The 22,227-nt window shown below is 39.9% G+C and overlaps 1 protein-coding gene across 9 annotated transcripts in view; it reads left to right on the forward strand.

The window, feature by feature from the left end:
• FKBP5 (FKBP prolyl isomerase 5) overlaps nt 1-19,548 on the forward strand; it is a 98,374-nt gene extending 78,826 nt beyond the window's left edge. For all 9 annotated transcript variants that reach the window (XM_058554513.1, XM_058554511.1, XM_058554514.1 and 6 more), the window contains 5 exons: nt 4,671-4,761; nt 7,186-7,269; nt 13,665-13,850; nt 16,488-16,727; nt 17,187-19,548. In XM_058554513.1, the coding sequence (XP_058410496.1) occupies nt 4,671-4,761; nt 7,186-7,269; nt 13,665-13,850; nt 16,488-16,727; nt 17,187-17,294 (709 nt within the window). In that variant the 3' untranslated portion in view covers nt 17,295-19,548. The remainder of the gene's footprint in view (nt 1-4,670; nt 4,762-7,185; nt 7,270-13,664; nt 13,851-16,487; nt 16,728-17,186) is intronic.
• The last annotated feature ends 2,679 nt before the right edge of the window (nt 19,549-22,227 follow it).

A 22,227-nucleotide genomic window follows, 5' to 3' on the forward strand; every position in this document is an offset into this window, starting at 1 on the left:
GCCACCTGTTCTTATACAAAGTCCCTGAAAAAAGAGTGTTCTTCCTGGATCTAAAGGCAGCAGAGATGACTCATTTTTGCCTAAATTTTTCCCATCATAAGGATATCCATTAGCACTTCCAAGCTTAGAACTATCGGACACTAACAGTCTCTCTTGTGGAAACATGTTTGGTATTATTTTTAGATCTAAAATTATACCATGAATCCAACCCTTGTATCTTGAGAAATGGACCCTTGAGAGAAACCAGAGTGTTTTGATTCTGTTTGCATGAAAGAGCCTCTGCTTATCTCGTGTCTCCTCCCTCTCTGGCTCTTTGGATATCAGTCAGTAGGATTTTGAGTTATTGAGAATCTGACGACCTGCACTTACCAATAGGTAACACTGTGCCTTTTGCACAGTCGCTTGCCTTTGTGGAGCCTCAATAGTAATCCAGTGGCATATTTACCTTTGCCCTGATGCTTGAGCCATAATCCTATTTCTCAAGTTATGTTGTAGCATGCCACTGCCCTGAAGGATTTTGGAAATGAAAATCCTTCCAAAATGCTGTACAGCTTGAACCCTGAACCCTTTAGAGCCTTCACTGAGGCACCTTTTATTTAATACCTTCTTTTTCTCCCTCATATTCTCTTTTCCACTACTATATTCCCGCTTCATTGTGTTTTATTTACATTTACTCTATATTTTTAGTTTATCCTCAGGTGAACCTTTTTCTCTCTTTCTATAAGGAACTTTTTGAAATCAAGTAGAAGATAGAGAAGGCTATCTCCTCCATATTCAAATAATGTCTAATTGTTTTTAATCTAGCATTCCAAAATTATAGTAGTTCTGGACTCATATAGAGAGAGTGGTATTTACGTTCAGTGTATGTTTTCAGATTTAAGCCCCCTGAGGATAAGTTCTGTATACATTGTGAGCGTATGTTATTATGTGAGTCAGTTCATTAACACTTTAACCTAGCTGACAAGGCAGTTGTGGGGGCAGATGTCTCAAGTTTAATGGCAAAGAGAAACAGAAATTATCCTTATATTTATTAATGCAAATAGTTCCTTGCAAGTTTAAATTGTTTGTTGTATTGTTAGTGATTAAACCCTGCTATGCAGCTCACCAGCTGTGTGCACTTGTGTGAGTCACTTAACTCTCCTAAGCCTCAGTTTCCCCTTCTGTAAAATAAGGGCAACAGTATTTACCTCATAAAGTTGTGGAGGACTAAATGAGATAATGCATGTAAAGGACTTAGCATAAGACCTGACACGTATAAACCCTCAGTAAATTAGCTATTATTGCTGTTGTGATGACTGTCTTTCTCTTCCATTTTACTCTCAGACCACAGAAAAAAGGAATTCCTATTTTAACGTATGGTAGATTTTTCAGATCTTTTCAGGCATAAAAGTAGTCAACAAGTTTTCATAAATTTCTAGGTATAAAAAAATTTTTGTATGTTTTATGGAAATAATTCAGCGTAGTTAGAAAGGAACATGTTATTTTCTCTTCAAGATGTTGGTTAGTATGTTGAGGAGTTACATAAAGTGCATACTCTGCAATAGGAGACTAATCTATCCACATGTGCACTGAGTAATATTATCCATGTACGTAGAAAATCCCTACACACCGGACGTGTTGTGAGTGCAATGAATTCACTTGTCTGATTGAGAATCCCACTTACACAGGACATTGCATCTGAGTGCTGCTATAAATATGGCTGTTGCGGATATATGCTCTCTCTTACTCTTGGTGTCATCTGTATTTCATTCTCCGAAAGATTTCCAGGGCATACCTTCTCTTTGATTCTGATAGACTCCTTGGCAGGATGTTTTTATAATAAGAAATTCATAAAACACTTCCAAAGAACCCATTTTCTCTCTTTTCTCATCAGGACAATATCTTTTATTTTGTTTTAAATATGGTGACTGAATAATCATTTTCATTTAAGGTAAAGGATGGCTAGTTTTAACTTTTTTCTTCCTTATGTTTTCTGTCCTGCACTAACCCCAGTCGAAAACTTAGGCTGCCAAGAGCCATAGTGTCTAATTATCAGGCAGTATGGGTCAAAAACTAAACAATTTTCTGGGGACACACAGAGTCTGAATTCAAATCTTGGCTCTACCACTACCTCTTTGTGTGACTCTCAGGAAGTACTTCTCTCTGAGCCTCAGTTTCTTCATCTGTAAAAAGGGAGCAATTAGTAAGAACTTATGGTACAAGTGCTTCTTGTATGCACATAAAGGCTTAATGGTCATTAATAGTCATTATTTATATCTCTGCTCTCTGCAGGCAACTGTTAATTCAAGAACATTAATACTGGATTCTCTCTGTTACCGTAGCCCAGCTTGTCTTTGAGTTGTGTCCTGGAGTTCCATTTGTGGTGTTCTGTCTTTCAGTCAGAGCGTTTGTGTGCCCTGGGTCCTTCCTTGCCCAGGCTGGTCTAGCATGTCAGACAACTTTCTGTATAATATGAAAAGTCAGGTTAGATGCTTCCAAAACAGTTTGGTGTGAGCTTACGCCTCCCCAGGATGATGTGCTCCACATACATCTTCACAGAATCTCTTCATTTTTACCCAAGAGAGGTTATAGAAATAATATCCTTCTTCAGTCTTCTTTAATCCCATTGATGATAACCGGGACAATTCGGTGCCTCCCTCGACCTAACCCCCACACTCCCTACCCCTAGCCATGGGACCCCTATTTGTGAGTTCCTCTAAGGCAGCTTTTCTCATCCTCAGCACTATTGACATTTTGGTCTGGATGTTTCTTGGTTGTGGGGGCTGTCCTGTGCAATGTCGGATGTTCAGCAGTGTCCCTGGCCTATACCCACTAGATGCCAGGAGCATCCCCCTAGTTGTGACGAACTCAAAATCTCTAGACATTGCCAAATGTCCGGGGGGGGGAGCGGAGATTAAAATCACCCCTGTTGAGAGCCACTGGTCTAAGGCAAGTGCCAGCTCATCTGTTGGATTTGTACCTGTTTAGCACAGGGCTGCAAATATAACATGCTGTCAGTATGCTCAGTAAGGACTCCCCTGCCTGCCTAGTTCCCAACAGTTAAGGAATGTTCTTTATTTACCAGATGGCAGAAACAAAAATAGGAGATACATAGGTCTAAGAGCTCACAGTAGAAAACTAGTCACCACTTCCTAAAATTGGCCACTGGTAATTATGTCCTTTGATTTCTTTGCTGAAGATACCCTTTGCCCTGCTGTTAGAACTACCACACCCCATCCCTGCCTCTACGTTCCACCTCCCACATTCTCATTGTATCTCTGTGCCTCTCTCTGGCTCCAGCTTCCATTTTCTTGTGTAACAGTGGAGGTGAGTGGGTAAGCATTTTCTTCCTGAAAAATTCAGGCGAGGGGTAGAGAAAGTGGTGCAAGCAGCAACATACATGCACTCCCACTCCAGCCCTTTTGCCACAGAGAAAATTGGAGGTATTAGCATTGACCTGGTTTGGGCATCTTTCAACCCACATCCTGAAAGTTTGGATTTACTAAGTTTTTTGCAATGCCATTCCGAATATTAAAGAGTAGCTTGGCTTGAAACAGATGGGAACAGAATATATTCCAGTGAACACGTTCCTAATACACTGGGCATTGTTCTAAACACTGGGGAACCACTGAACCAGACGAGCTCCCCCGTAACTTCCGTTCTAGTAGATGTGTGCTCCTTGAATGCCTTGGATTTGTTAAAGATCTTAAATGATCCAAAAAAACAAATTTATAGATCCCCAGCTATTTTATTCAGTAAGTTTTGGCTAAAAGATCTAGCGTTTTAGAGTGTGATAGCCACAGAGCTAGGAGAGTATTCCTCTTGACGAGGTGTTTGAGTCTGCCGGGGCTGTTCTTTTTGATTATATATTTGTTATATCATTTGTGTTTCCTAGTGTGCTTTTTAAAAGTCTTGAAAAAATACTGTGAGAATGTATTTCCTTCCTGATGTGTGAGCTGATCCCCCCACTTATCTGACTGGAAGTGGTACTGTTGGAAGGGGACAGCACTTTAAAGTGAAAAGCTTATTAAGACATACCTCTAACAAACAGCGCTGTGACACTTACAGTGCCTGTCTTCTCTGTCCTCCTGCGGAGAAAGCTTCGGGGAAAAGGCCTAATAGCCAAATAATGGCTGTTTTATAAGAAGAACTAGATATAAAATCAACCAGATAAAAAGGCAGTGACATTTAAGATCACATTAAGCAAGCTGTCCCAAGGAGTACAGGTGTCGCGTTACATGTAAATGTGAGGGAGAAATGAAAACTAAATCTAGCCTGGTTTCTTTTTTTTTTTTTTTTTTTAAAGATTTTATTTATTTCTTTATTTTCCCCCCAAAGCCCCAGTAGATAGTTGTATGTCGTAGCTGCACATCCTTCTAGTTGCTGTATGTGGGACGCGGCCTCAGCATGGCCAGAGAAGCGGTGTGTCGCTGCGCACCCGGGATCCGAACCCGGGCCGCCAGCAGCGGAGCGCGCGCACTTAACCGCTAAGCCACCAGGCCGGCCCTAGCCTGGTTTCTTAAAGAACCACAGCAGTGTACTTGGCAGTCTATCTTCTGATCAACATCTGGTTTGTCTTCAGGGTCTCTGATGTGCGTAGTTTGCAAATGATAGCTCTATGCTAATGTGATGCCTGGAAGTCCTCAAATACGCCAATTCTTTTCAAGTTTTATTTTTACTCTCCATTTCAGATATGGTTTTGGAGAGGCAGGGAAGCCTGAATTTGGCATTGAACCTAATGCTGAGCTTATATATGAAGTTACACTTAAGAGCTTCGAAAAGGTGAGAAAATAGCAACTTCTCTGAAATCATGGTAGATTTCTTCTTTATCTACTTCCTATAAATCAGTATTTTATGTTACTAGGTGGTGTTGATAGATGGTATTTATTTGTTTGTTGTGCTTTTCGTGATCAAGTTTGTCTCTTGTCCCTGACCCTGCTACTGGAGTACGGGACAGTGATACAGCACAGCTGATATATAACCGAGGAGCTCAGTGTTCTTATTTTGTTCCTGTGTGTCAGCCTTTTTTTTTTTTTTTTTTTAACTTTTTTGGGTAGAATCCAAGACTTGTTCCCTTATTTGTTCCTAGACTTGTTCTTTTTGTACTTTTTTTCCTGGGTTGAAGACAAAAAGGTTCACGTTCTGCCAAGCAGCTCCTTGGGGGAGCAGGGCGCAGTTTTCCAGGGCTGAACGGATTGTACCCTTCTCAGGAGTCATGAAGAGGCCTTCTCTTTGGCTCCAAGTTATTATCCAAAATGCAAGCCTTCATGGGCCACCAGGCTCTATGACAAGGGACACGAGACAAACCTACTAACCCTAGACCTTTTCTTTTCATACCTGTCCAAGTAGAAAAAAGAGAGTTTGTCAGTTGCCTAGAGTTCCAGAAACGGCATGCCTCCTTGAGCATAGTTCCATCGCAGGCCTGCCCCCAGAGGCTCCTAGCGGCAGCTTCACTGGACAAACACGAAGCATATGCCTGAGCTGAGTATGCTGTTGTGTTCAGCTAAGTCTCCATTGCGTCACAGAGCCCCACCCTTCCCTAAGAGCCTCAAGAACTGCATCTTGTATGCCGTTTTCATTCCCGTAGTGTTACCTCCATGTTCTGTACATTGAGTTTTGGACACCTGTTTATATTGTATTAGAGGAATGTGGTTATTTAGACCTTTGGCTTTCCTATTTCCATTTTATAAAGTAACTCCCACTGCCCCTTTCCATCACTGGCCCAGCGGACATCGCTTCTTTAGGAGCATTCTTCACTGTGGTATGCCACAGTGAATCTGTGCTCAGTCATCACTCCAAGAGTATATTCCATGCAACACTGCTTGGTATATTTGAAACCACATGAAGGTGTGTGATGTTGTTGGGGGCAACATGATTTAATTCTCTGCCTCATAGTGTTAAAAATGTATTTATACTCTGTAAAGACTGAACCCAATATAAAAAATGCAAAGGGCCCGTGTTACTAGATTTTTAAATAATAGAGCTAAATTGTTAGGAAGCAACATAGGGTTGCCAGAAAGACTAGTAACTCTCTCATTATTCATTCACTTTAAAAAGGGGGAAGGAGGCTGTGACACGAGGAATACACCTCTAATTATCTTGAGTAGAGAGAGTTTTAACTACCCACTTAAGCGTCATAATTTCTATGCAGTAAATAGCACTGACACAGCCATTTTCACTTTCCCTAGGACCTCACATTGTTTATTGACTAGGATCCGTCTAAAGCCAGCTGTTTGTAATGAAAGTGCAGTTGTCTAGATTTGTATCTTTAACGGTGGAGAGTAATTATACACATAATACAAATTAGCAGATGATCATGAAATCATTTATCTATGGCTTTGAAATGATATTTTCACCTCAGCTTTACCCTCACAATTATGTTTTACTTGAAATTCCTCAAGTATACATCTGCAAATTGATGTAGTTTGGAGGCTTTAGTATATCTGGTTGTTTTAGCGTGGAGAGAAAACTATATGGCCTGGAATTTTTAAAGTTCTGTATGGATAGTGACTGGCCTGGTGGCGGAGCGGTTAAGTTCACTTGCTCCACTTCGGCAGCCTGGAGTTCGCAGGTTCGGATCCTGGGCACGCACCTACACCTCAGGCTCATCAAGCCATGCTGTGGCGGTGACCCACATACAAAATAGAGGAAGATTGGCACAGGTGTTAGCTCAGGGCCAATCTTCCTCAAGCAAAAAAAAGAGGAAGATTGGCAACAGATGTTAGCTTAGGGCCAGTCTTCCTCACCAAAAAAAAAAATTCTTTATGAATATACAACTGTGACTTGACTAGGATAGTGTTCCCATTTTAGAGTTGAAAAACTAAGGCTTGAGAGAAACAACATGCTGAAATTATCATAGCATTTAGTGGTGAAGTTTGCAGGAGGTAAACAAGGGACCCTGGCTTTCATTGTGTGGCCTCATCTTATAATTCTGAAGACACTAACAATGTACAACAGTTTATGTTTCTTACTGTTTTTTTGCCTGCTCCTCCCTCTTGGGCAACATGGGTCAAGCTGCAGCTTTCTCATCATGGAAAGTGAGTTCTAGCCTAGCAGTAAATTGGCAATGGCACACACTTTTAAAAGCCCATGTGTTTTGAGGTGTGGGTATCCTCTAGAAGTAGCTACTGTTTCTTCTTAATGGGCATCCGCTGATGCTTTTTCCTTCTCTGTTCGTCTAACCATTGTCACAAATTTACACAACAGGCCAAAGAATCCTGGGAGATGGATACCAAAGAAAAATTGGAGCAGGCTGCCATCGTCAAAGAGAAGGGAACTGTGTACTTCAAGGTGTGTGAGTCCTTGTACAATCCTTTCCATCTCAAAGAATTTACTCAAGTGTCAGTGAATTGTGCTGATATTCCCTACTCTGAATTCTATCAACACCCTTCTGGGTAAGAATAAGCCTGAATTTTTACAAGTCTGTCATTTTCAGTATAAGAAATGGTGAGAAAAAATGAATTAATGTGACAAAAAGAATACAAATGCCTCTTTTACACCTTCTACTCTAGATTGTAACCCTCTGTAAAGGCAGACCAGGTCTGGCTTGACCACCCACCACTGTATCACTCAAGGCCTAAAGCATCTTGCTTGGTACATAGTTGGCACTCAACAAGTTTTTGTGGAATGAAACAGAATGAGTAGAACAGGGGCCACCCGGTGGCACAAGCGGTTAAGTGCGCGCGCTCTGCTTCAGTGGCCTGGGCTTCGCAGGTTTGGATCCCAGGTGCGCACCGACACACCACTTGTCGGCCATGCTGTGGCAGCGTCCCACATAAAGTGGAAGAAGATGGGCACGGATGTTAGCCCAGGGCCAATCTTCCTCAGCAAAAAAAGAGGAGGATTGGCATCAGATATTAGCTCAGGGCTGATCTTCCTCACCAAAAAAAAAAAAAAGGATGAAAGATATAAACACACACTTCACCAAAGAAGATATAAAGAAGGCAAATAAACACATGCAAACATTAAAAAAATAATAATAAATAGAATAGTTGTTACCAAGTAATAGAATTCACAAGGGTAAGTTTCACATCATTTTCCTTTCCACTGTCTTGGTGAAGTCACTAAGGCACATGAAAAAAGGAAAGAAAACATGCACCAATTGCAAAAGAAACTGCCAAGAGGAGAGTGTTAATTTCTTCTGATGGCCAAGATGATTCCTGCCACACTTGCTTTTGTGAGGAATCTTCAGAAATTCCTGAATGATATTTGTCATTAATTGCTTCTCGAAAACCCTTTCTTGTAACGTATAGGAATGTGTTATTTCTTTGCTTACATCTTAAACCCCCAGATATAAGGGAAAAAACAAATAGCACTTTGTTCATTTCTAATCAGAATGCACTGCGCATTGCTTCCCTGCCCCCAGATATGTACCTTCTCCATGTCAAGCAGAAGGGCTTAGTGAGGAAGAAGGTTAGAGAAAGAACAGGAGTTTTGTCAAACTTTCTTTTTTTCTTGCCACTGCAATCCATGAACAAAAATTAGATGATGTTTTCAAAAGTCTAAAGTCAAAAGTCTAATGCATGAATGTACATCAACAAGTCTTTATGGAGTATCCGCTGTAAGACCTGCTATTGCCTTGACAACCTTGTCTGGAAGGAGGGAAGGCAATGTTAACCTACATGAAACAACTAGAGAATTATCTAAGACTGTATAGTCAACACAAAATTAACACAGCCAGAGGGCAACATGTATGGTTATTGTTTTTCAGAGTCTGAGAGGAGACCCATTATTGGATCATGAAATCAATTTAGTGGAAGTGTATTGCATTATGTAGTAGGGATAAATTTTGTTTCATAAAGCTTTTATTCAGTTGTGTGTGAGTTGGTACTGGATCATAATTTAAAACATATTTGTTACTGTGAGTTATGGTTAAACAAATTTGAAATCCATTCATTTAGATAACATAATTATTTATATTTATTTAAAATTATTTTTTGTATGTACTAATATAATGTATGGATCAACAGAAAGCATTGAGGTATGGTGGAATGAACTCCAAATGGAAAACTGGGCTTTATGGCTCCAAATGATTTAAAGTCATTTAAGGTCCAAAGAGGTTATTAGATGATCCCCAAGTTTCTTCCCAGTCCTAACATGCTGTGAGTTTCTATACTCTCAAGAGCAAGTTTGATTTTTTAAAAATTCCAAGTCAGGTATATTGGATACTTTTAAACTATTCAGATAAGATGCAAAATGGATTATTTGTAGACCTAAATACACAATACACTAGAATAAAAAGAAAATTTTCTGTAAAATCTCCTAAGACCATGGGTTCTGAATGGCATTTCTTATATAACTGGAGTCCATAAAAGGCTTTAAATGTATTTTTTCTGTTTCCCAAAACTTCTAAATAGAATATTAACAGTTTGGGGGAATGTTGAGGCTTTTGGCATTTGGCTAGAATTATATCAACTCAGTGTAGTGAAACAGCTCAGCTATTCAGAAGCTCCTTGGTTGCTGATGACTCAGAACTTTGGGGAACATTATTGGTAACAAAATAATGTTGCAAAGCCACATGTCATATAGCTGTGTCCTGACTATATACAGAGAGACGGCCAGAACCAGTTATCAGTAGCAGAAAGCAGTGTTTAGTGTCAGTACAATTACTTAACTTTGTTCCTTCTTAGCATCACAATTGCAATAGTGATTTGTGTATTTCATAAAATTATGATCCATCTTAAAATTACTGATCTTTGGATAAAATCTGGATCAGCAGTCACATATGGAACATATAATTTTTAACATGGAATTTGATAGACAGAATCTTTCAAAACATTAGTCCAGTGGGGGGAAATTAATGAAAGGTTCAAAACCACTGACCTAAGACTTTTCTCCCAGAATGTCTCTGAACACTTTGTACAACTAAAAACTTCCCTGGAGGTACCTTCATAATTATAGGTAAAAGATCCCAGCAGTGATCCTGGTTTTAGCTGTAAGACGTCACAATGGTTGGTAGATAGTTTCCTGTACACATTCTCTTTTCAAATTTTAGGGCAGGTTTCAGTCTGCCACACTGCCCTCCCAGGCCTCCTCTTTCCAGGGTATGAGTTGACTTGGCATGTTGTGCACGTGCAGAGTCCACATGTGTGGGTGAGAACAACAATGGGGTGAAACACAAATCTACGTTTCATGCCATCTGTACATTGGAGCTCCATTTTCATTGACCTGTCGGTTTGGTTTACACCTAAGTGGGAGAGCCTCTCCCCTTAGTAGGGTTGAATTGTACTCAGCTTTTAAATGGGAATGATTTTGCTGTTTAGACTGTAAACTTCTTGTATCAGCCTCTGAACACTAGAGAGAAGAAAGGTAGGAGAGGAGTCTCTTCATTTGGCTCTGAACATAATTAGTAAGCACAGGTAACAATATGACATTATGCCAGGCATTGTGCAAGCCAGGTAACAGACATGATTTTTGCCCTCATAGCTGACAGTGTTCTGCAGGACAAGAACATTAACTATCACACCTGGTTAGTGTTTCTCTTCCCAGACTTGAAGGCAGAGTGGTAAGGCTGAGGACATGCAGTGATGTGGGGTTCTTGCGCCCCCTTGTGCTCCTTGGGAAAAAAGCATTTCTGAAGCAAGCTAGTTAAGGATCATCTTTCAACCGCTGAACCTTTTTCAAACAAACGAGGCTTTGCTATATTTTGACCACCCTTGCTGAACCAAGAAACCAGTGCTATGATTTAGAAACAAGTCATCTATGACTCTAGGATTTTTGGTTAAAAAAAAAAACACTCATAAGAGTCCACCCTGCCTTTTTTCTCCTTTCTTCATTCTTTTAGTACAGGATTTCTCATCCTCAGCACTATTGACATTTGGGGCTGTATAATTCTGTTTTCGTGGGAGGGTATTTAGCAGCATCTCTGGCCTTGACCACTAGATGCCAGTAGCACACATACCCCCTCCAGTTGTGACAACTAAAAAAACATCTCTAAACATTGCCAGATGTCCCCTGGGAGGCAAAATTACCCCTAGTTGAGAACACCTGTTTTAGTACATCAGAAGCAGAAATACCACAAAACAAAGACTTTTTCTCATTAGAAGTTGAGATCTAAATAAAATTGTGTATATATATGAAAGCTTTCACGAAATTAAAATGCTCTATAAATATAAAGGAACTATTATGATGTCTATTACTTGGTTTTTTTAGAAGCTATAGCCTTCTGTCATTCTGATTATTCAGAACCTACTGAAGTGATAGGATCTGGGTCTTTGTCCTCCCTGGCTCTTCTTTCCTTTCCCTATAACAATATATTAGGAGATAATCAGAAAAGGTGACAGTACATTAAAGATGAAGGAGGAGGAGGAGAAAGGAAGAAGAAACTAGACGTTAAGGGAAAATGCCTTTCCTTATTACCTAATCTAAATGAAATGACACCTTTCATTCCTACCCACACCTCCATGTCTGCTCCCAGTAGTAGAAAAAATTTTGATTCCATAGTTATATTCCCTTGACCTTACTATTTATTCAACAAACCTTCATTAAGGGCCTCTTTGTGCTAAACCCTGGATATTCCGTAAGGGATAGGACATGCTTCCTGTCCTCAAATAGCTTACAATCCAGCAGGAGAAAAGACAGTGACAGAAAGAAAATGCCAAATGCTGAAACTGGTGAGGACTTGCTTCTTTTTTTTGTAGTGCCCAAAAGAGGGTAGTGGGCCTAAGGCTATGACAAATATAAATATTGTCTTAGTCAGCTTGGGCTGCCATAATAAAATGCCATGCTCTGGGGAGTTTAAACAGCAGGAATCTATTTCTCACAGTTCTGGAGCCTGGAGTCTAAGATTAAGGTGCCAGCAAGGGTCAGTGTCTTGTGAGAGCCTTCTCCTTGGATCGCAGATGACTGCCTTCTTGCTGTATCCTCACATGACCTTTCCTAGGTGCTTGCAAGTGGGGAGGGAGAGGAAGCAAGTTCTCTGGTGTCTCTTACAAGGGTACTAATTCCGTCACGAGGGCCCCACCTTCAGGACCCCATCTAAACCTAATTACCTCCCAAAGGCCCCATCTCCAGATACCATCACATTGCGGGTAGGGCTTCAATGTATGAATTTGGGGGGGACACAATTCAGTCCATAGCGAGTACAATATAATTCCTCAAGAATTTCAGCATTTATTATAAAAGGGCCTGGTTTCGTATTCTTACAAATAACCTCTATCACAAGTTTCTGAACCAGAGAGGATAATAGACTTTGATTTTAGTACCCTTCTCCTTCATAGCACCTCAGAATCCTTTTGCACTGCCTTTCTACAGCAGAACTGGTGAGCTCTGTAAGTCTTCTCTTTCCTGAACAAGTCACTTGTAAAGAGGTATGTTCACGGGGGATGTAGCTTTGCCCTCACTCAGACCCAGGAATATATCTACCCCATCCTCATCACCAAAAGTCAACGTGCCTTTTGTCTTATGCCAACCACTTGAAATCTTTTATAACGGAAACATTCTCATAGACTTGCTCTGTGATTTTTCTCTTAGTCATTGGTGAGGTTTGGAGTGTATGTGGGGACACATAACTCTACATTGAAATGTATGCCCTGCTTTGACTGTGATAAATCCTAGTGACATGCTCCTAACATTGTTCATTGGTCAGACATTGCATTTAATGTCCTAATGGGTCTGGCTGCAATTCTACCATCTGGTAGGATGTATCATCTGTTTTCAAGCTTCTGGTCATCTGCAGAGGAGATCCGTCACCTGCAGAGGAGATCCCTCACCTGTACTCCCGTTTTATTTCTGTATTTACAGGCTATCACTCCTTTCATTCATCCTAAAATGGCAATAAATATATTCTCAGCCCCATAATTTCTTGTATAGAGCATATATATAATTAATTCGTGAACTAATTACACAACTATTATTCACAATTGCTAGAATTCTAATCAGGTAAGAGAGCAAAAATATGATTAAGAGATTTTTCTCATGTAGTTAGTCGACTGACACCTATGTGATTTATGTTTTATAGTTATTAATGTTGGATGCTACTGTTCAACTATGTATATTCCCATTGTCTGTAGATCAGTTGTCAGCAAACAATGGCCTGTTTTTTTAAGTAAGGCTCTACTGGGACACAACCACAGCCATTTATTTATATATTGTCTATAGCTGCGTTTGCACTAGCAATGACAGAGTTGCAGTAGAGATTGGCCTGCAAAGCCTAAAATATTTATTATCTGTGCTTTTACAGAAAAAGTTTGCCAACTCTTAGTTTAGATAACTAAGGTTTGCCATGTTTGGTACTGGCACTTGCCAGAATGTAGTACCTACCGTGCGGTGCTGATTGTCAGAGAAAAGGAAAAAGTAACTTCCTCTTCAACTAAACTGGTGACATCGTGTGAAACTACTCACTGACCTTGGGAAAGTCTGATAAATATTAGCACCAAAGAGTGTTACCCAAAACCTTGATGCTCTCCTGCTGAAAGAACTGCCCCTCTGAAAAAGATGAGATGGTAGATGCTGGAGAGCACTGTCCTCCACAGAGGTCAGAGGTCACTGGGACTTCAGAAAGAATGGAAAAAGGTGCCTGGGTAGCCACCTCCTGAGAACAGAAAGAAATGACCCAGTACCATGGTTAGTGTGAGGGGTTGTTTGTTTTGAGGATTTGGTTTTCTCAGAGAGGGCTGAGCTTACACTTCTTTTGCACCCCCTCCAGGGCCTGCACAACATGTAATTACTGGCTTTTTTTCTCCCAGGGAGGCAAGTACATGCAGGCGGTGATTCAGTATGGGAAGATAGTATCCTGGTTAGAGATGGAATATGGCTTGTCAGAAAAGGAATCTAAGGCTTCTGAATCGTTCCTGCTCGCTGCCTTCCTGAACCTGGCCATGTGCTACCTGAAGCTTAGAGAATACGCCAAAGCTGTCGAATGCTGCGATAAGGTCTGCATGTGAGATGAACCTTCAGTATTCCAGCTCTCTTTCTCCATCCTTATACTTAGTCTTTTGCTTTCTCTCTGCGAAGGGTTGGAGGGTTTTTCATTTTGCTTTGTTGTACTTATTTGTTTGGGATTATTTACTTCTCAGTATGAATTGGGAAATCCAGAAAGATTACAGTCAGAATCTCCTGATGCCTAGATTATTTATAATAATACATTATAAATAAAAATTTTGATAAAATTAAAGTCTTCACCCATGACCTTCCTTAAATCTCTGGCATTTTTTACAAGATTAGACATAAAATTTCTCAGGTTCAATTTAATAAGAACAGATTTAACTTAAGCCTTCCAGGACTTTAATATAACAGACTGCAACTGCTCATATAGAGGATATATAGAAGTCACTTTCTATTATAATCATGTTTATTCACTAATTAAGAATCCACATAAATAATCTGAAAGACCTTCAAAGCTTCAGCAGCCCTCTCCCTTTCTACATTTGTGTTGTTAATACTGTTATTGGTCTTTTAGTACATAGGTGCTCTGTGACAGTGGCTTATCACATGTATGATTCCGATAGTTTTATACATCAGCTGATGCTGACTATTACATCAGGTATCTCGTCTCAGAATGAACAGTATATGTTATACTATTGTCTGTAGATCCAATCATTAGCTTTAACCAGCTAATGATTGGATTATCTTAAAGATAAGACATAAAGAAAGAAAAACAAGCAACTGTTTCATACATTCTTTGTAAGATTTTTTTTTTTTTTTCTTTTCTGCTGAGGAAGATTTGCCGTGAGCTAACATCTTTGCCAGTCTTCCTCTATTTTATATGCGGGTCGCCACCACAGCATGGCTGATGAGTGGTGTAGGTCCACGTCTGGGATCCGAACCCACAAACCTGGGCCACCAAAGCGGAGTGGGCCACACCTAACCACTATACCACAGGGCCAGCCCCTGTAAGATTATTACTGAGTTTTAAGATTTTGAGTTTTGTGGATCAATGTGTTCCCTATCGTGTTACACTAAATTTTTGCCTGAGAAAGGGATGTTATTGTTAATTACATTTTTAAAACTTCGTGCTTTATTTTTTATTATAGAAGTAGTATAAAGTTTTTCAAAATTCAGACATTATAGAAACATACAAGCAAGTCAAAAGTCCATTCATAAAATTCCCATTGACCGTTTCTCCCAGGACCAGTCATTCATTTCACACGTATTCCTTCCATTTTTTCCATAGAGTAACATATATGTGTATATAGATTTTTAATGAGAATGTATAGATTTAGATACATAGTTTCATGAAACAAGGACATCTTTCTGCCTCTTGTAACTCTCGTTTATTCTTTTTAAAATCTATATGTATCCATTGTATGTATCTGTCACAGTTTATTTAACTAATCCCTGTTGGCAGATTTCCAGGTTTTTGATACTACGAATTATATAGCGTCTGTGTTTGCATACCTGTGGGATTGTTTCTATAGGATAAATTTCTAGAAATGGAAATAGTGAGTCAAAAGACATGATTATTTTAATACATTAAAATTTTAAATTTTAATATATTATATATTATTGAATATTATCAGTGGGTTTTTTTCCTCAATATTATTAGCAACAAAAAATTCTTATTTTCATTTTTCTTTCTTGGTTACTAATGAAGTTACACATCTTTTCATTATTTATTAGCCATCTGTATTTCTTCTGTGAACTGCCTGTTCACATCCTTCGGCTGGATATTTGTCTGTTTTCAATTGAGGCAATCTGTATGTTATCACTGTTAACCCTTTGTCTGACAGTAGGGACCGTTCTCACTTATTCGTCTTTTAACTTTGTTGATGGTATCTTCTGTAAAGAAAGTTTTAATATTTATGTAGTCAAATTTGTCTTTTCCTTTCTAGTTAGAAAGGTCTTCTCCACCCTAAGATTATAAAAATAACCCTATTTGGTACTTGCAAAACCTACTCCAACTAGGTTTGCTTTAAAATAAAATTAATTTAAAAATAGCCCCATTATATTTTCATGGGGTCTTTTTTTTGCATGTAAATATATTTAGTCTAGAATGTATGTTTGTATTTATGGTATGAGGTAAGAATTTAACTCATTTTCTAGTGGAGAGGCCCTGTCTCGCTCCCATTTATTGCCAAGTTAATCCTTTCCCCACTGATTTACATTACCACCTTTGGCATTATTAAATCTTTTTGTATACATACACACAAATCTGTTTCTGAATGCGTTGTTCTGTTCCACCTACCTGTTTGTCCATGGACTGGTAATCAAACTGTTTTAATTTCAATAGTGTAATAGTATATCTTTTTCTCTGGTAGGTTAAGTCCTCTCTCATTATTTTTATTTTTCCAAAATTTTCTCAGCGGTTCTTGGGCACTTACTTCTTCCTCTCAAGACCCCCTTCCCAACTCCCATTGGGGTCTTTGTAGAAATTACATTAAATACATAAATTAATTTGGGTAGTTAGTCATATTTTGATCAGTAGTGTGTAACTACCTTGAGCCCCATCTTTTCAACGGGGATTTTCCAATTCCCTTGGCCAGAGAGCTTTGGTTCCCAAAATTGGTTTGGTTCCCAAATTCCCACAAGTTACATTCATCCTTTCTAAAATATACACCATCTGTTCCTAGGCCCTTGGACTGGACAGTGCCAATGAGAAGGGCTTGTACAGGAGGGGTGAAGCCCAGCTGCTCATGAACGAGTTTGAGTCAGCCAAGGGCGACTTTGAGAAAGTGTTGGAAGTAAATCCCCAGAATAAGGCTGCAAGACTGCAGATCTCCATGTGCCAGAAAAAGGCTAAGGAGCACAATGAGCGGGACCGCAGGATATACGCCAACATGTTCAAGAAGTTTGCGGAGCAGGATGCAAAGGTGTGTGCAGAACTCACTTGCCTTCAGGTAGATCAAGAACTGATCCTGCCCTTTTGCTTTTTGTTCTAAGTTTTAGCGAAGGGCGCGGGGACAGGTAGACAACCCAAGAGGCACAAGAATGGGGAAAATGATTTCTGATCTCATCTGAGACTGGTTTGGATCCAGAGGTAGAATAGGATTGTTCAACTTACCAAAGGCACATAGTCGTGAGAACCTGTCATGTCTGTGCAAACGATGAGGAAAATAAATTCCCTTGGAGACATACTAACCAAAGAAAAGTGAAAGCTCCCACTCTAACTATTGGCAGCACAGCACTGACCTACCCAACCGGGCAACCTAAATAAAGTCATTGTGATGCCCCCTTGTTTTAGACCTGACACAGTCTGGAGGAGCCAGGAATTAATTGAACATTTCACTCCTTTTTTCTCTAACCTTCTTGATTTCTTATTTCTTCCCCAGGAAGAGGCCAGTAAAGCAATGAGCAAGAAGACTTTAGAAGGGGTCACCAATGAAAAAGAAACAGAAAGTCAAGCAATGGAAGAAGAGAAAGCTGAAGGCCACGTATGACACCACGCAAAGGAGGGAAGAGTCGTAATGAACTCGGTCCCTCCTCCATGGGCTTTACCCAACTCAGGACTAAACAGTGTTTAATGTAAAGTTTGTTATAGTCTATGTGATTCTGGAAGCAAATGACAAAACCAGTAGCTTCCCAGAAAACAACCACCGTGCTGCTGCCCAGTGCTCTCATTGAGGGGGTGGCGTGGGACCACTCCAGGTGGAACAAAACAGAAATGACTGTTGGTGTGGAGAGGTTGAGCCAACAGCTTAAGCCCAGCTCATTTCAGTTTATGTCAACTTTCAGTATCCAATTCAGGGTCCTTTGAGATAATCCTAATAATATGGGGCTGTCTGTTAGGTTTTACATTTGATTGAACTTTAATAGTACTGCAGAAACCTGAAAATTAATGCTTAATGAATTTCTCCTTTCCTGCAGTTGGGCGGGGAAAGGAGGATCAGGTTTTGTTTTTTAAATGACTGAAGTGCTATGAATGCAACCTGTTGCATTTTTAACCCACAGAACCCACAGTAGAGAGGTCTAACATCCCCTCAGGTCCACAGCAGCGTCACAGACTTAAAAACCAGAACCTTAGAGGCCAGTTGCTTGCTGACTTAGCTGCCTCTGCACATCCCTCCTTAGTAAGCCAGCCGCCTTGTAAGTGGGTGTACCACACCCAGCCTGTCCCTGCAGGAGGACTTCTGTCATTCCTAAAACACTCTTCAGCAGTGATGATGAGCAGAGGGAGTTTCTGGATTCACTTTCCCTGTTTTGGATGAAGTTCTGAGATGCTGAAATGTGAAAAGAGCAATCAGAATTCTGCTTTTTTTCCTCTCCTCTATTCCTTTTAGGAAATAATGTTGAGTACAGTACTGCCTGCTAGCATGACTACTGTTCAGTTTCTTATTTCCATTCTAACCCTTGCTATTAAGAATTTAAGACTTGTTCTTATACTATCTTTGACCTGGAGTGGATTAATTTACATATCCATTTAGGATCCATGCAGATTTTTGTTGTCTTTTTTAAATTACTGGCTCATAAAGATATGTATACTGGTTTCTGGAACTTTATTTACACTCTATCAGGCAAAAAAAATTGACTTTTTACTGCTAAGTATCTTAATTTAAAAAAAAATCAAATCTGTGGGGTTGAAAAAATTATTGCTCTTCTACATTAAGGGTTTTCCTTGCAGGTGTGACACGCGGTTGCTTTCTTCTGCGCTGGTAGCTTCTTTGTTCTGGTGTGAGTTGTGAGAAAGAATTGAAAACAGCTTCCCATGCAGGTACATCTAGCCTAAAATCTCCAGTACTTGGGCATTGAATTAGGGCAAGTCTTAAATATGTACATGTAGTTGAATTTTAGTCCTTACCGGTAAACGAAAATGAGCATGGCTTTCTATTCCCACAGCCTAAGAATCACTCTTGGGAATGCATTTGGCAACCCAAGGAAACATTCACTTTAACCTAGAACATCTCACTTTTTTAAAATCCTAAAGAACACTGGCAATTATATTTTAGTTTTTATTTTTATGGTAGTTTTAACAAAACACTTTCATTGTTAGGTTAGGACCCACGTTAAAATCTGAAAATAAAGTCATTTCCTTTTATACTAGTTTTCTTCTCCATGGAACAAATGGAATTGAATTGTGAGTTTCTCCTTTAATGATAACTAAAATCCTTTTAATTTCCCATTTACACTTTTGTCTTTTTTCATGAGGTATTTCGTCAATAAGCCCCAGTTTCACCTAGGAAACATGAAAAGCAAAAAATTGATTTTGCTTATTTGCTTAACTGTTTAGTATTTGTAGCTCTGTTGACTAGAGCATGACTCTAATGATGCCAAGATTAAGATTTGATCCTAAAAAGGCCAGTTAGCTTTTTGCAGGCAACAAACAAAAAAACTTCCAAAATTAGATTATCCCAGCCAACTGTCTCCCAAGTGTGTATCATGGGTCACTGGGGGGAACGGGCAAGAGTGTGTGGAGGAGAGGGGAAAGGGTGTGCGAGTGGTTCTGAGCAAACCATTTTGAGGTGCCCATTACCACTTGAGAAAAAGAAACTGCACATATTCTTGTATCAAATTCACTAATCCTAAACAGTTTGTCTAGAAATCAGCAGATGTATTTGAACCATCTTTTAGACTGCATTTGGAGTGGTGAGGCAGCGTATGATGAATTAAAAACATAGATTGTTTTTTTTTTAAAAATCATTCATTCAGATACATTTTTTTTGTGTTCCTTAAATAAATTCACAAAAACAAACATGATTTCCCATTGTTCTTGGTTTTGCTTAAATAGTCTTCAGGAAAAGTTGTTTTGGTTTGAAAACTGTGCTGGGGACCAAGTTGAAGAAATAAGACATCAAAAAATTGGCAAGAAACAATATTGTCCTGCTCCTTGCTCTAATGCACAATTTGAAATCAACCTTGAGCTAAAGGCAGTAGAGTGATGCTCTTTGTTCAAATTAACCAAATAATCAGAAAAACAAGAGGATTTTGTTGTTTCATTAACCAATGGATATTTCACCATTTTAACTGGTTGTAAGGTAGGTTCAGTTTGGGAAATGAAGAGATTTAATTGTGCCCTTTAATAAATATGTAAAATACAAGTAAGCATATGTCAGGTGATGTTCTGTGTTAAAATACATTTTCTCTTTCTTAAGTAGCATATTTCATCAGATACTCATGGTCACATACTCCGAAGGCTTAAGCAGATGATGTCACATGTACTGCAAATCTTGATTCACACTGCGAAAGAAAAGGTGGTGCGGGGCAGGGGGTGGTGGCGCACCTTGCTCTGGTAGTACCACCGAGGTTTCCAGACAGGTCAACTCAGGGTCCAGGCACCTTTTATTTCCCTTGCTTCATCTCTGGATTTGAATTATATTCCTCCGCTTTTGCTGCTAAGTTACTTGGTAATGAAATAATTCCCTTTTATTAACAGTTTTTCTAAGCAAATAATGTTTACACTAGGGATATTGAGGATGAGCCAGAGAAAGTTTCCCAGCTGTAAATTTGTGATCTGGGTAATTCGAGGCAGCCTGCACCCGCTCCAAAGCATGAGGAGCATCAGTGAAGAGCTTTGTCTGTACTTATTTGGCCTTTTTAGCAGCACCTTGAACTCCTCTTTTAGCGTGGTCCATTAGAACATATTCTCTGAGACTGGCAACCCTGGGAGACTGTCACCAATATTGGTGACAAAATGCATTGAATTTGAGCTAGTCAAAGTCCCAAAACTCAGAATTCCCAGCCTACCTGTATATTATGTCCATCAGTGGGGTACTTATGCATTTGAATAGCAATGACTGACAAAAGTGTACATAAAAGGACATTCTCTAATGGCTTGAAAACTTTATGGGGATCCTCAGTGCTTGTTTTCATATTTTTTTCTCCTATCTGTCTGAGATTTCTTTGGGAGGTAGGGAAAGGGTATAGAGAAGTCACAATAATTTTGACGGTGCTATTTGCATAATTTATCTCTGGATCTATAATTGCCCATAATCTATATGTGTGACCTTAATAATACATCACCAAAAAGGGACGTCACTGAATGTAACTCCCAAGAATGCCTTTGACAGCAACCTGTTGGAGCTAACTGCTGCCTATAGATGGGACAACTCAAGCATAGTCCATAATGCAGGGATTCCCTGAGGACCTTGGCAAATCTAGAATGGGGAGGATCCAGAATGGTGAATTGCCCAGCCCACGGTTATCCAGGTAACCTGATGCCCTTATACAATTCCAAAATGGACCTTCTAGTCTGAAGGTGATTCTCTTGGTGTATGGAATCAGATGTTGGTAGTTCCTTAAAATCTCCAGGGATTTGGTGGAATTGAAATGGCAGCGGAGTCGTGAGGTTCATATTCTACTTCAGAGTAAAAGTAACAAGAGAAATTCACCAGTGTGTAAAGGATAGGCGTGTTTTGTTTTTTAAAGCATGCTCTGGGTTAAGGAATTTTGGTGTTTGAGTTCTTGTTTTTTCAGATCCTTTTCTCTGGATGATAGATTCTTACCACCCACCACCTTAGAATCTGGTTGGAGCAAGAAAAGGCAAAAGGTTAGCCTCTGCACTCTGCTCATTTTGAGCAGACACTTAAAATCCATGCTTTGGGGGACCCCCCCTCTTTAACATAATCAAAGGCAAGTAGTAAAATCTTCAGTGATCTGCTACGCATTGACAAGAGTAGGGCGGGTATCAGCTGCTAAGAACTGTGCGTAGGAAAAGCTGTCCTGCATCCACAGGCTAAAACCAGTCATAGCTATTTATTGAGAGCTTACTATGTGCCAGGCACTTAAACCCTCTTTTCACTGACCTTCCAAATATAAAAAGAATGTGGCTTTGTTACCCTGGCCCCCAGCCCCATAGGATAATAACCACGACCTGCTCAGAACAAGCCTAACATATTACCTTTAGCTTACAGGAAACCACAAAGAGAGGAAGATGACTGAGACATAGGTCAAAACCAGTTGAAGGCAATATGGCAGTCCGACTTGACCTGACACAGACCCTATACAGCTCATTATATGCTAATTGTAATACATTGTCATGCTGCATGACACACCTACCGGCACCATGATAGTTTACAACTGCCATGATGACTGGAAACAAATCACGTAAGGGCCAAAGGTGGGTGGCAACCCCATTTCCTGGAAACGCCTGCCCAGTTCCCTGTATTGCCATGAATATTCCTCCCCTTCATTACCTTGACCCCCCCCCTTTTTTTTTTTTTTTTTGGTGAGGAGCGCTAGCCCTGAGCTAACATCTAATGCCATTCCTCCCCTTTTTTCTTGAGGAAGATTGGCCCTGAGCTAACATCCGTGCCCATTTTCCTTTACTTTATATGGGACGCCGCCACAGCATGGCTTGACAAGTGGTACGTCAGTGTGCGCCCAGGATCAGAACCTGTGAAGCCCAGGCCACCAAAGCGGAGCACATGTACTTAACCG

The sequence above is a fragment of the Diceros bicornis genome, chromosome 14, assembly GCF_020826845.1.
Source record: "Diceros bicornis minor isolate mBicDic1 chromosome 14, mDicBic1.mat.cur, whole genome shotgun sequence".
NCBI lineage: Eukaryota > Metazoa > Chordata > Mammalia > Perissodactyla > Rhinocerotidae > Diceros > Diceros bicornis.